Here is a 13,587-nt window from a genome sequence, read left to right as displayed (position 1 = left end):
CTCTGGATGGAACTGGAACTGGATGTTACTATGGTTACAGGTGTTTATAAGCAGCACATTCATTTCGATTCAACTGACAAAAACAAACTAACTGCGTGTGCAACTCTCTGAACTCACACCTGAACTCCTTTCAGCCAATCACAATCCACTATTCACACCTGAACTCCTTCCAGCCAATCACAATCCACAATTCACACCTGAACTCCTTCCAGCCAATCACAATCCACTATTCACACCTGAACTCCTTCCAGCCAATCACAATCCACTATTCTCACCTGAACTCCTTCCAGCAAATCACAATCCACTATTCACACCTGAACTCCCTACAGCCAATTACAATCCACTATTCACACCTGAACTCCTTCCAGCCAATCACAATCCACTATTCACACCTGAACTCCCTACAGCCAATTACAATACACTATTCACACCTCAACTCATTCCAGCCAATCACAATCAATTATTCACACCTGAACTCCTTCCAGCTAATCACAATCCAGCATTCACACCTGAACTCCTTCCAGCCAATCACAATCCACTATTCACACTAAAGAAAAATGATTGTTATTAAATATGATACAAATAATAAACAATTCTGTGCTCAACACAAAGTCTAAAAAAAATGATGCACGATTAATTAAATCTACACTATGTGGGCCAAAAGTTTGTGGACACCCGTGCGTAAGATTTCTGTGTGCTACAGTATGTTCCACATTTAGTCCCCATTTGCTCTTTTAATAAGCTCCACTCTTCTGGGAAGTTGTTCCACTAGATTTTGTGGAGATTTCTGTGGAAGTGAGGATACCCAGGGTACAATCACTCGTTTAATAGGGTTGGAGCTTTATATCAGGAGATTTTCTACTCCTACTCCTAAAGTAGATCTTCATAGAGCTGTTTGTGTGCACATACATCATGCTGGGACAGGGTTTGGATCTCCTAGTTGAAGTGAAGGAGAAATTTCATGCTAGATCACCTAGACGTCCGATACAATCGTAAAGAAGCACAAACGGGTGTCTCAACACTTTTGAGCATATCGTTTATTACTTATGCAATAGCGTTATTTAAAAAAAGGATTAAATATGAATTTAAAAGCAGATCGAAATGAAGGATTTTTCGGATACAAACCTCTGATCCACCCAGCATGTGATTGAAAGTGTGTAACAGCACTTCCCTTCAGCGAGCACTGAGACATGCTCTGACTAACACACTCGTTAATAGCTCTCCGTCGGCTCGTCTCACCATGTGGTTTTGTATTTGTGCTGGTCGCTGCTGTGTGTGTGTGTGTGTGTGTGTGTGTGTGTGTGTGTGTGTGTGTGTGTGTGTGAAGAACAGGATAAGGTCATTCACCAGCGGGAGTGTAATCTGCTCCGGCCAGCAGAGTGAATGAACAGAACAGACTTGAATCTCACACACACAAACACACACACACACACACACACACACACACACACACACACACTGACTTCATGATCAATGTGTTCTTGCAGCCTCGCTACACTTTAAATGCTTTAATTGGCTAGAAAGCACACACACACACACACACACACACACACACACACACACACACACACACACACACACACACACGCTCACTTAAAAAAAAACAGGAACACACTTGAACTTTACATTGACTCTTATTCTCTCTCTATAGATACAAATCTGGGAGTAAAAGCATTGCAATTATTATTCTCTTACATACAAATATACAATTATTAATAAAAATAGTGATAAAAAATCAAATTTGAACAAAAGGAAAGTAAACACAGTGTGTTTTTGTCTTACATGAATAAATATGATTATAAATAAGGAAACAGTGCATAAAAAGAAAATTGTGCAGTTTTTACACATCAGATTCATATTATTTTAAACACAAGAGGATCTGAACAGTGGGGAAATCTGCAAACGTGTCAAAAAAAAAACACATCCAAGTCAGAAAAAGTCAGAAAAAATAAGTTTACGTACCCTTTTTTTTTTTGGAATCGTTGATAATACACCACATTGCCAAAACTTTGTGGACACCTGACCATATGTGCTTCTTTTTGAACGTCCCATTCCACATTTAGTTTCTATTTGCTGTTATTATAAGCTCCACTTTTCTGGGAAGATGTTCCACTAGATTTTGTGGACATTTGCGCTTATAATCAGCCACAAGTGTGTTATTAAAGTCAGGTACAGACTTGAGAAAAAGTCAGAAAACGCGTATGTCTTATTTCTGGATCGCTTAAACTCAACGCATTCAAAGGTGTGAACCTGAAAGCATCTTGTTGGTCAAGAACAGTGACGTAGAATCAACTTAACGATCGCGTCATTGCACTTGCCAGAAAATATGTCATTGTGGTGAGACTGGTCAGAAATTAAGCTGAAATGTAGGGACTCGTTATGCTGACAGATAGAAAGGGAAGTGGGAGGGAACAACAGGAAGTGATAGATCAGTGGTGAGTTTAAATCTCAGCAACATCAAGTTGCCACTTGAACTGCTGGTCCCCTGAGCAAGGCACTTTGACCTCAACTGCTCGGTTGTGTAAATAAATAACCATAAGTCATTCTACAGAAATACTGCACAGTTTGGTATAAGTAACTGTGGAGTACAGAACCAAATCAGGTGCTAATACTCTAATTAAAAGTCAATGATGGGGTAATCATGTAGTCACATACGACGTATGAGGGATATCGGGAGTTGGCGTCCCTGGGGGGATGTCGGTGAATGTTTAGAACCAGTGTGAACTTGTTTCAAACCCCTTTGCCATTAGTTATAATCGAGCAGTGGAGTAGTGCGCAAGGAGTATTTGCTGTAAAAGCCTTTTACAAAAATTGTGACAGTGTGTGGGAATTTCAGCATCATTACCAGTTAGGACATCATAATCGTGTCCCTCATGCAATTACATCAACATCAATCGCTTGACACAACAATGATGATGCGTGTTGTTTAACGGAGCGGTGAGGGCACCACTGACTTTCTTCAAAATGAGCAGATGGGACACAATCATGACGTCCTAACCGGTAAAGATGCCCAAATTCCCTTTACACTATCACCATTTTTATGAAAGGGTTTTACAGTGAACGCTCGTTGGGCACCACTCCACTGCTCCGCTATAACTAATGGCAAGGGGTTCGAAACGAGCTCACACTGGTTCCAAACAATCGCTGATGCCCCAGCATCGCCAACTCCTAGTTCCAGAGTTTTCTGTGTCCCTGCACTCTGTACAATCTAAGGAGGTATTCTTCAGTTTTTGCTTAATCCAGAGAGCTGCATCTGTGTTTTGTAAAAAGTTTACAGAAAAGCCAAAAAAGGATCGGAATTAAACAAGCATTGTGGGCGATGATCATTCTTGCGCAGACCCTTCCGTCACCGCCGGTTAGTCCTCAGAGCGCTGGCATGGACATCACAAATGTCGAACCACTGTTGCTTAACTTCTCGTCTTCCCAGCAGGCTGTTGTAGGGAAGCGATCGCTTCGTCTTGCGCTCCCTCCTTCCCACCACCCTCCAGTAGGAGGCACCCTTCAGGAGAAAGAGCGCGTTGTGAGTGTACGAGAAATATGCGGCATCCAGATTACTCGTCGGATGGTCTCCGGGCATCAGGGCAGGAAAAAGCTCCGTCATTTTTTGAGGAGATTTAGGATCTAGCTTGTTCGCTTGGACGTTGAACCTGTAAACCTAGACAGACGGGTAGGGAAGGGGTGGTTTAACATTGAAATCTGACTACATTGTGTACGATAGTGAACTGGAATTCCAAGCTCTTACCATGGAACCTCTGAAGAAGTAGATGTGAGCATCTCTTCTGTCATAGTAGGCTGTATCGATGGGGCTTGGGATGCCAGGAAAGCCCTCGGAGATGAGACGAGGGTAACGCTGGCCGTCCGAGTCTTCTGAAAAAACCTGATCATTCTCGTAGTCATATCTCCAATACCGCGCTCCTACGCCACAACATGAACATTTTAACATGAATAAAAAACACAATTTGAATTGATTCTAATAAATCTGTGTTAATTTTGTAGTTTACCTTTAAAAAAATATGTTGCGTCCATGTTGCGGCTCCAGACGTGCACGTAGGCATCTACGCCGGTAGACGAGCCCGTGCCAGCCAACCTGCACGGAGACCGGATCTCCGTAACGTGTTCTGTTGCTCCGGTTCTCATAAAGCCAGTACCAACCGTTACGCATGAAGTAGGTGTTGAAGCGTATGACCACTTCACCGTACGAAGTTCGCTCTTTTCGGATCCAATCGAATACGGTGCTGAACCGACCGCCGCACCCTCCTAAACACAGAGGAACAGAAAGAGAACGATTGAGCATATGATGAACCTTAAATTCAAGAACTGGTTTAGACACAGAACCTCTATATATACATTTAATTAAATATTTAGCAGAAACAACTGAGCTCAGCAGATTATGGGCCCTGCTGGTATGGTAGATGTCTTCCCTCTCTTTTTCATTTCATGGTAATCGTCTGGCACAACTTGATCTCTCATTTACGGCATTTTTTGCAGACGACTGTCTCCACAACAACAATTATCTCATTCATACAACTGAGGGTTAAGGGCCTTGTTTAAGGGCTCAGCAGTGGCAACATAGTGGTGGAGGGATTTGAACTTACGACCTTCTGATCAGAAGTCCAACATTTTAATCGAATTTCCACAATGCTCTCAGCTTCACCTCAGGACGTTCTTCACCTCCGCATTGTGCACTAACATCCTGTAACACCTCACACCTGCCCTAATGTAATTATCACTTACACCAGCAGGCAAAACATTATACCCACCTGCTTAAACATTCGTGACTCATTGAGAATTAACGCATGAACTTTTTCAGCAGTTTGAGCTACAGGATCTCGTCTGTTAGATCAGACCACACGGACCAGCCTTCGCTCCTCACGTGCATCAATGCGCCTCGGCCGTCCACGACCCTGTCGCCGGTTCACCCCTGTTCCTTCCTTGGAACACTTTAGATAGACCACTGCAGACCAGAAACATCCCACAAGATCTGCAGTTTTGGAAATGCTCTGACCCAGACGTCTAGACGTCACAATTTGTCAAACTCGCTCAAATCCTTACGCTCGCCCATTTTTCCTGCTTCTAACATCAACTTTTAAGGACAAAATGTTCACACAATGTGGACATGATTAAGAATGACTTTATTAGAGGGACAGAGCAGGTAGGACATTTTGGAGACAAAGGAGGAGGGACATGGGGGATATGGGTAGAAGAATGAAGAGGGTGGAGCTGCCAGGCAGGAGGAAAAGAGGAAGACCAAGGAGAAGTTTTATGAATGTGATGGATTAAGCCGTACAGGTTGATGGTTTTAAAGAGGCAGATGTAGAGGACAGAGACAGATGATCCACTGTGGAGATGAAAAAGAAGAAGAACAAGATTTACAAGGCCTCGCTGTGTTCTTCTATAGCCTGGTTTCACTTTCACAACCCGAGACGATCAGAGACACAAGGACGAGTCGACGGTAATTAACTTCCCAAAACACATCCCATTATAACACTGATGGATGTGATGGCAGCTGCTCTGCTGGGACTCGCTTGGGCAGAACTCGATCTTTCACGCTTGCATTTTTTCTGTCGCAAAGCGATCATTAGCCTTAATGAATTGTCATCTGTAAAGATTTATAACAGAGATCTGTGAGCCACTTTAGAGCTGATATATATGTAACGATATGTTCATTCATTACACCGCTTGTAACCCAAGGAATCATGCTCGTTAGGGCTTTTTAATGTATTAAATCACATAATGGAACTTAAGCTAGCTCAAAAAGTTAGGTTAAGAAAAATTTCATTTTAATGAAAATACACTCTCGAAAAAAAAAAAGCTCATTAAAAAAGTGTCAGATTTCATATAACATGCATTCGGGGACTTTTAAGGTTAGCTTGTACACCAGCAGTCTGTGATTAAATTTCTGGTGATGCTAGCAAGAACGTCCCTCGACATTCAGCACAAGGTTTCCTTCAGCCGTGTGCAAATACTTGATAAACTTGTGTATGAGCAATATAGATACTGCACTTTGCTGGGTTTGTCCTTCAGATCTGGAAATTTGTGCTCTTTACATCCACACACAAACACACACTTATTCCATTCACACTTCAGTACACAGTCAATTGTTCTCACCGTAGAGGTTCTGAATGGCCTTCCTGTCAAGCCAGTCAAGCTCAAATCCGTCATCCTGCGGCCGATAGCTGGGCTGCATGATGGATCCTGCACGGTAAATGTGAGGTAGGCCCAGCACGTGGCCGATCTCATGCACGGCTACCTGAAATACACCAGCAGAAATAATAGAGATTTTTGTTCCATTAGTAAAGGACTAACAAAGGAAACATGCCTCACAGGAAGCTAATTGCGCATAGACCACACCTCCTTCCTAAGGGCTGAATGGCAACTACATTTGAAATGACACCTTATTTAAATGTGGCTGAATGTCAAATAGGCCACACACCCTACATTATTGGCACAGGCTGGTGATTAGGCCACACCTCTGTGGCACATTGGCCACGCCTGCTTTGCTGAAAATGTATAGGGAACATTTGCTACAACTCCTTGATTAAGTCTGAATAGCACATAGGCCACACCTCTTTTTCAGTCTATTCCCCGGGCTTGGATTTTGATTTAAAGTCTCACCTTAAGCAGGCTGATCCCATTTCCTGTATTCGGGGCCGTGAAATGTTCGTCATCATCGAAATGGATGTCACCCAGAAACCAAGCGTGAGCAAACTCCCTTCCAGCGCCGTCGAACCTCTGAGAGCACCCGAAGTGTCGACCTTAGTGGGCGAGAACAATGTGGTGATCTACTGTACATCCTTCTCCTTTGACTATCTGATGATATGATGAAGTAAGCTGTTATTCCATGGCGGCAGACTCGTGGCAGACTAGACAGCTGCTATAGTACAAGAGAATAATACTGTCTCCATTCAGCCTGACACTACTCTACAGTCGGGGTATTCAGAGATAACAATGCAGGTATTCAATGCATTCCTGTTTAATCATATTTCAGTAATGAGCTCTCATCCTGAACAAAGGGAACATAATTAGTGAAAGAGAAGGTAATCAGGTAGGGACAAAACCCTAGACACATTTAGCACTCTCATATAAGTATATATTATTGAGCTTCACAGAATTCCACTGTATTTATGGACTGGAAAGAGATCGCTGCATTTGCAAAAAATGAAATTTTTAAAAGAAAAGCATGATAAGAAGGTTTATAAAAAAAATATTCCCTGAATTCATCGAGAATTCAATAAAACACATTTATTGCAGTATTTCCAGCTCTTTTCAGTTCTAGCATGAAGTAAAACTACAATGTATTTAAGTAAAAAACGAAGCGTTTTTTCTTTACGGCTGAAACTATTTCAAGCGTATTGCACCTTTCTACTTCTACCGTTGTTTAAAAGAACATCTCACTGCACCATGCAAATGTGGCTAATAATTAATAAAAGCTGCAAGGCACCAGCTTGAATTATGCAAATGAGGCCCTGCTAATAGTCCCTGCTGCTTCATTAATAGCCTCGTTAGGATGTTAATTTGCCCCTCATCGTCTGTTCGGGTCAAAATGACCTGTTTTAATACAGTTAAGATGATCATCTCTAACATGACTCTTTCAATAATCTGGAATGAATATAAACTATGTGTATGAATATGTATAGCGAATTCGATCTAAAGATGATTCATATTCATGAGTTTGTATTCATCCTGATATGCATAAGATTCTGAAATGATGAATGTGACTAATGTTTTAAAGTTAGTCTTTTAGACAAGTGCATGTTTCTTTTGTTTCTAAGCAACAAACTCAGTAAAAAGCAGTGAACAGTGAACGAGTGGAAGGAAGTTGTGTGAGTCCAAATGGAGCATTTTTGTCTCTAAGAGAAGAACTTGTGTGAGATGGAGGAAAGGAGTGAAGATGTGATCAGACTCCTTCACCCCCACACTTACACGTGGAGGTGGAAGTTTGGAGATGTTTTGGAGCAGGAAAGATTCTGGAAAGTGACAAGACAACGAGTTGAAGCGCATGTCCAAGTTCTGTATGTGTTATTTAGAGAGAAAACGTTATCTGAAGGAAAATTGATCATGGAACCACCTGCCCAGTCAGAGTTTGTTGCATAGAAACATGCGAAAAACATTAAAGGCTCAGTGTTTCCATACTTTTCACAGAAACTGTACCTTTAACCATTAACACCAGTTTATATCTATAAATTTGACAATTTGTGAGATTGTGGAGCGTATTACACACACGGCATGGTGGTGAGAGCATCACCATTAACCTTTAGCACTACATTTGAAGCATGGTGGTGGGAGCACCAAATTCAACCTTTTAGTTTTAAGTTTGAAGCATGTTATAAGACCATAACGAAGAAGATCAAAACCTGTGCCAAAGCCCAGTCTGATGTCAATCTCGTCCAACGGTGACAGCAGATCCTCTATGAACTGCAGAGGTGAGACTTCGCTCCACATCCTAAAGGCCAGCCTGAAGATGTAGCGTTGCTCGTCCACCGAGAGCTGGTTGCTGTAGCCTTCCCCAATCAGTCGCCATGTGAGGACACTCTTGGAGAATGCAGCGTGTCCCCACAATGCACTGGTGCTTCTTTTCCTCCTAATGCTCTTATGCACTAGTGCCTGTAGATGGTGCTGTTTTTCTTTCCCGTCCTTGTCAGAAGTGCTGTTCCGAACTATTTCAATGTCTGTATCGTTACTTTGTGGTGTCTCTGTGGTGTTCAAAAGTTCAGAGGATATATTCTCAGTAATGGTGGACTTCATGGTCTCATGATGGTCCTCGTCTTTGTCCGGGACGCCACATCTCGGTTTGTTCATGGCCACTTTGGTAGCGTCATCAAACACACCTGTCGCGGGTAAACCAGACACGTGCTGGAACTCCAGCAGAGCTCTTATGAAGTCCGGCGACTCCGAGGAATGTTGGGTGTTTTCTGAGCGGGGCGAGGAAGCCCCTTCGTGAACAAGAGTCGCTGTGTCTTCTAAGAAGATGTCATCAACAGTTAAAGTGGCAACATCAGGGCTTTCCCAATTCACTGGCTTCATGAATCCATACTTGAAGAGAAAGTGCTAAAGATGGAATGGAAGAACAGAAACAATCATTCTGTCAGTCGCCAAACTCAGTAATTTTTCAAAATAAAACAATTTTTACAAAAGTAAAACAAACTCCAAGCCTGCAAAACAACAATGTCCTCTTCTGTCAAGTGTGGGAAGATTGGATCATTGCAGTGACTTGGTTCTTTGAATCAAAATAAACAAATCTTTTTTTTTTGTTATTCAGTTCATTTGTGTCTTTGATCAGAAATAAAATAAACACGCCTACACATAATAATGAAAATATAACAATGCAGCTTAGGACAAAGTACAGTATGTGTACATGGGAGTCAAGTTAAAAAAAGCAAATGACTCAGAGGACTCATGAAATGAACGACTCGATTCTGTTTCCTGTGTAATGCATTGTGTAGCATCTATGGGAGTCAAGTGATAAACAAATGAACGACTCGGACTAGAAGAGTCAGGAGGTAAACTACTCGATTCTGTTTTCTGTACATAACATACAGAGATTTTGCGATGCTTTGCTTATGCGTGTTCAGTAGAAAAAGGACGACTGACTCTTTGATCTGACTTGTTCTTCTGAGTCACATTAAAGACTCATTAAAGCTAAACAAATCGTTCATGAATGAACCATCACTAGATTCCACTCAATACAGAAAAAGCCCCAAGCTGGACTAAAGTAGGCTCCAGTGCCAAACAAATGGAGACTACACAGAAGGAGGCCCAGGCAGCCCCAGGCTGGATAGAAGAAGACAAGGTCAATGAAAGAAGCCTCACGCTGAACAGAGAAAGCCATTAATAAATGAATATTTATTTATCTTCATTCTAAATGAAGATAAATGAAGTACTTTCTTTTAAACAGAGCTAGTCTTAAAACTTTTTGATACCACCTCGTATAGACAGAGGAGCTTCTGGAGGACTGTGGTGAATTCCTCACAGGTCTACACCTTTATCCAGAGCTTTTTTACATCTGAGCAGGTGAGGGTTAGGGCCTTGCTCAAGACAGTGGCAGCTTGGTGGTGCTTAGATTTTAACTGGTAACCTTACGATCTGAAGCCCAACACCTTAACCACTAAGCTTCCACCTCAATGGCGCAGATGTCTGCTCCAGTTAAATCCGTCCTTAACTGCTAGTGAATTTACACCTCCATTTCAACACTTACAAATGAATCCGAAATGAAAAGAGTCACAAAAAAGTGGTACTTATCATAGTCATGTCCAAAAGTTCATCATGATGTCCCTCAGACAAAACATTTGAGAAACAATTTCAGTATAGGAAAATGTTGAGTAAGAAGGTTTCATCTACAACAGGGAGCTGAAGTACTGGTGCAGGTGTGGTGTCTCTCTGTCTCACCTGAGCAGTGTCAGGATCAGTGATGAGCTCGGCCGCGGGAGACGAGGACATTTCTACATCCGAGTGATCCCGACTGTGGAACAGTTTCTCCGAGAGGGTCAAGCCCAGGACCCCTATGAAGACTAAACCAGCCAGCTGGTTTACACTCATCATTTTTAAAGCCTTAACTACCGAATAACTTGATGTTTCATAAATTGAATCCGGATAAAGAAACCCGAGGTGAGTTCAAGTCCATAAAATCAGAGAGGACGTTGTGTCAGGAAGTGAACATTCAACAGTGGAGCAGTGGCCATTACTGGTGCTCTTATATATGGGCAGATGGTGTCACGTGAGTCCTCTTTGAAGTTGGTTTGAAAGAAATCCAGACAGTAAAGGTGATAAACAGCCGGTGTAACAGTTTGGTGTGAAAGCTATAAAAAAAAATTTAATTTCAGAAAAATATACCAAATATTCCATGTAATGTGTAATCTTTATAATAGTGTATTTTATTCAGAGAAAACAATCTAGAAAAAACTACAAAGATTTGATATACTTATTTATTTTTATCGTAATGCAAGTGCTCGAAGCTCCACACGTTTCACACCGATGTGTGAGCGCACCTGCCAGCATGTGCCTGTATTTATTCCTCTCAGTTTATTGAGAAAAGCAAAGCCAGCTGCATTGACTCAGTGTGCCGCTTTTACGGCCTCATTTCTGTTTCTCCGCCAGGTGAAAGCTCCTCCACAGGTTCCTCTGCTGTAAAAAGTTTAAATGTTCGATTACTGTGAAAAGTGTGACACCACAGAGCCTCTTATGGGTTTTGAGATACGTGCATGCTCCTTTCGTTACACACTTTGGGACAGTGAACGAGTGGATGAAAGTGGTGTGGAGTCCAAATAAGACATTTTTGTCTGTAGAAGAGCTTGTGTGAGATGGAGAACAGGAGAGAAGATGTGATCAGACTCCCTCACCCCCACATGGAGATGGAAGTTTATGGTTTATGGTTGTTTTTATGGACTTATTCAAGAAAGTGAAGGAAAACTTGAACCAACATGAAGTACTCAGTAGGTACAGCTAGAATGTAACTACAGATAAATACACACCACATATGAAATGTGCAGAGATACGAGGAATGAAAATCTGTGATTGTTGATTCTCAGTCGTGATTGTGTGAAAGTATAAACTGTCCTTTATTTCCATTAGAATGAGGAACAGAAGTTGACACTTGTATTCACACCGGTATACTGTAGTCTACACATTTATAACTGTTACCCCACGTCATTTTAGTGCCTCAAACACTTCAGGCGTAATGATGATTAACTTAAACTAATATCAGGGCGAAGAAATACAGGAAAATATCAAATATTTCACATCATTCGATATTCATTTTTGTGTTTTTGTATTCAGTGCAAGTCTGAAATGCAGATACACGCCGTTTAATAACAATACACTCTACGGTCAAAAGTTTGTAGACACCTGACTGTAAGATTTTGTGCTTTTTTGAACATCCTGTTCCACCTGGAGTCTCCTTTTCCTGTTATAATAGCCTTCACCCCACCATGAGATGTTCCACAAGATTTTGTGGAGATTCATTCAGACACAGGGGTGTTAGTAAAGTCAGGTACTGATGTAGGTGAGAAGGTGAAGAGGTCTGGGATGCAAACAGTGTTCACATTGATGGATTGTGCCTGGGGTCAGAGGTCATGGCTCAAGCTGTGGTTGATAGCCGTGGCAAGGTGCTGAGGGGTGGGCTTCTGAGCCGAGCAGCTGACCGTCACACCCGCTTCCTGTAGAGCCTCGGCGGTGGTAGGACCGATAGCGGCGAACTGCAACACACACACACACACACACACACACACACAAAATGGTGATGATAATAATAATAACATAAGATGAACCTTTATTCGTCCCACAGTTGGAAATTTTCTATGTTACAGCAGCAAAGAAAAATGAGCAAATAATATAATATAATATAATAATATAATATAATATTACAATACAATAATATATTGTAATAAATATTATACAATTCTATAATATACAAAATAATATAATAAATATAATATATAATACAAACATATAAAAATAGCTTTACACAATGGACATCGTCCCAAAGCAGCTTTACACAGATAAAGCAGTAAGAAGGTTATATAAAAGAATATTGCCTATAAGTTATAATTTTTTATCCCTGATAACCAAACCCATGGTGACCCTCAACCCTGACCAGTTTCCAAATCCCTGCTGCTGAAAAACACACCATGCTTCCACCACCATGCTTCACTTTTAGGATGTTTTTTGGGTGGTTTCCTCCAGACATGATGTTTCGAGGCCAAACTGTTCAATATTGGTTTCATCAGACCAAAGAATCTACATATAGTCTAAAAGTCCTTCAGGAGGCTCCCACAGGGCTTTCCATGAGGCTTCTTCATCCAATCTCCACACAGGAGCTCAGTCTGAGAGACCATCGAGTTCTTGGTCACCTCTCGTATTAAAAGGACCTTCTCCCCTCGATTGCTCAGTCATTCGCATTTACATTTATCTTATTCGATCATATAAACACAATGCGGCCAAAAATATTGGGACACCCCACTTTTCCAGCCACATGAGTTTTTCTTCAAATTGTTACCACAAACTTGAGGCACACAGTTTGTGGTAAAAGTCTTCAGATGCACTAGCATGACATTTTCTCCCTGCACTTGAACTTGACATTTCTGCACAAGGCCAGCTTCATGAAGATCTCCTGTTATAGAGCTCCTGACATATTGAACATGATGCTCCCCAGACCTCCTCACTTTCTCACCTAGATCAGTACCTGACTTTCATTCCTCCATCAGGGTGTTAGGAACCTCCACAAAATCTAATGGAATGGGATGCTCAAACAGAAGCACACAGCAATCTTAAGGTGGGGTGTCCACAAACTTTTGGCCCATTAGTGTATATAAGAGTTTATAGTTGCGTTATAGCAGCTATAAACAGGGAACGTTTAAAAAAAAAAAAGTATTTTTTTAACTGTAGTAAAAACATTCATTGATACTGGAGACTCCTTCCTTAGATGCTTAATTATCAATCATCTCCTCCCAAAAAACTTCAGCAAATGTTTCTGTGTGTGTGTGTATGAACCCAGCTTTTGCTAAAGAAATGACAGTATAGGAACTAGGGTTGCAAAATTCCAGGAATTTTCAAGAATGGAAACTTTCCATAGGAATTAATGGGAATAAACTG

At 41.4% G+C, this 13,587-nt stretch overlaps 2 protein-coding genes across 2 annotated transcripts in view; both read right to left on the bottom strand.

The window, feature by feature from the left end:
• Positions 1-3,120: 3,120 nt before the first annotated feature.
• Positions 3,121-10,539, bottom strand: mmp21 (matrix metallopeptidase 21). The gene is given in 8 exon segments (XM_046854753.1): positions 3,121-3,655; positions 3,743-3,915; positions 4,002-4,069; positions 4,071-4,257; positions 6,109-6,250; positions 6,616-6,755; positions 8,355-9,033; positions 10,387-10,539. Coding segments are annotated over 8 exon segments (1,851 nt in total). The 3' UTR covers positions 3,121-3,346.
• A 992-nt stretch (positions 10,540-11,531) lies between these two features.
• uros (uroporphyrinogen III synthase) overlaps positions 11,532-13,587 on the bottom strand; it is a 9,609-nt gene continuing 7,553 nt past the window's right edge. Inside the window, exon 10 of the mRNA XM_046854325.1 lies at positions 11,532-12,191. Within this exon, the coding sequence (XP_046710281.1) occupies positions 12,060-12,191 (132 nt within the window). The 3' untranslated portion in view covers positions 11,532-12,059. The remainder of the gene's footprint in view (positions 12,192-13,587) is intronic.

The sequence above is a fragment of the Silurus meridionalis genome, chromosome 7, assembly GCF_014805685.1.
Source record: "Silurus meridionalis isolate SWU-2019-XX chromosome 7, ASM1480568v1, whole genome shotgun sequence".
In the NCBI taxonomy this organism is placed as follows: domain Eukaryota; kingdom Metazoa; phylum Chordata; class Actinopteri; order Siluriformes; family Siluridae; genus Silurus; species Silurus meridionalis.
Note: the sequence above shows the minus strand (reverse complement) of the source record. Positions and strands in the feature narration are given on the sequence as shown.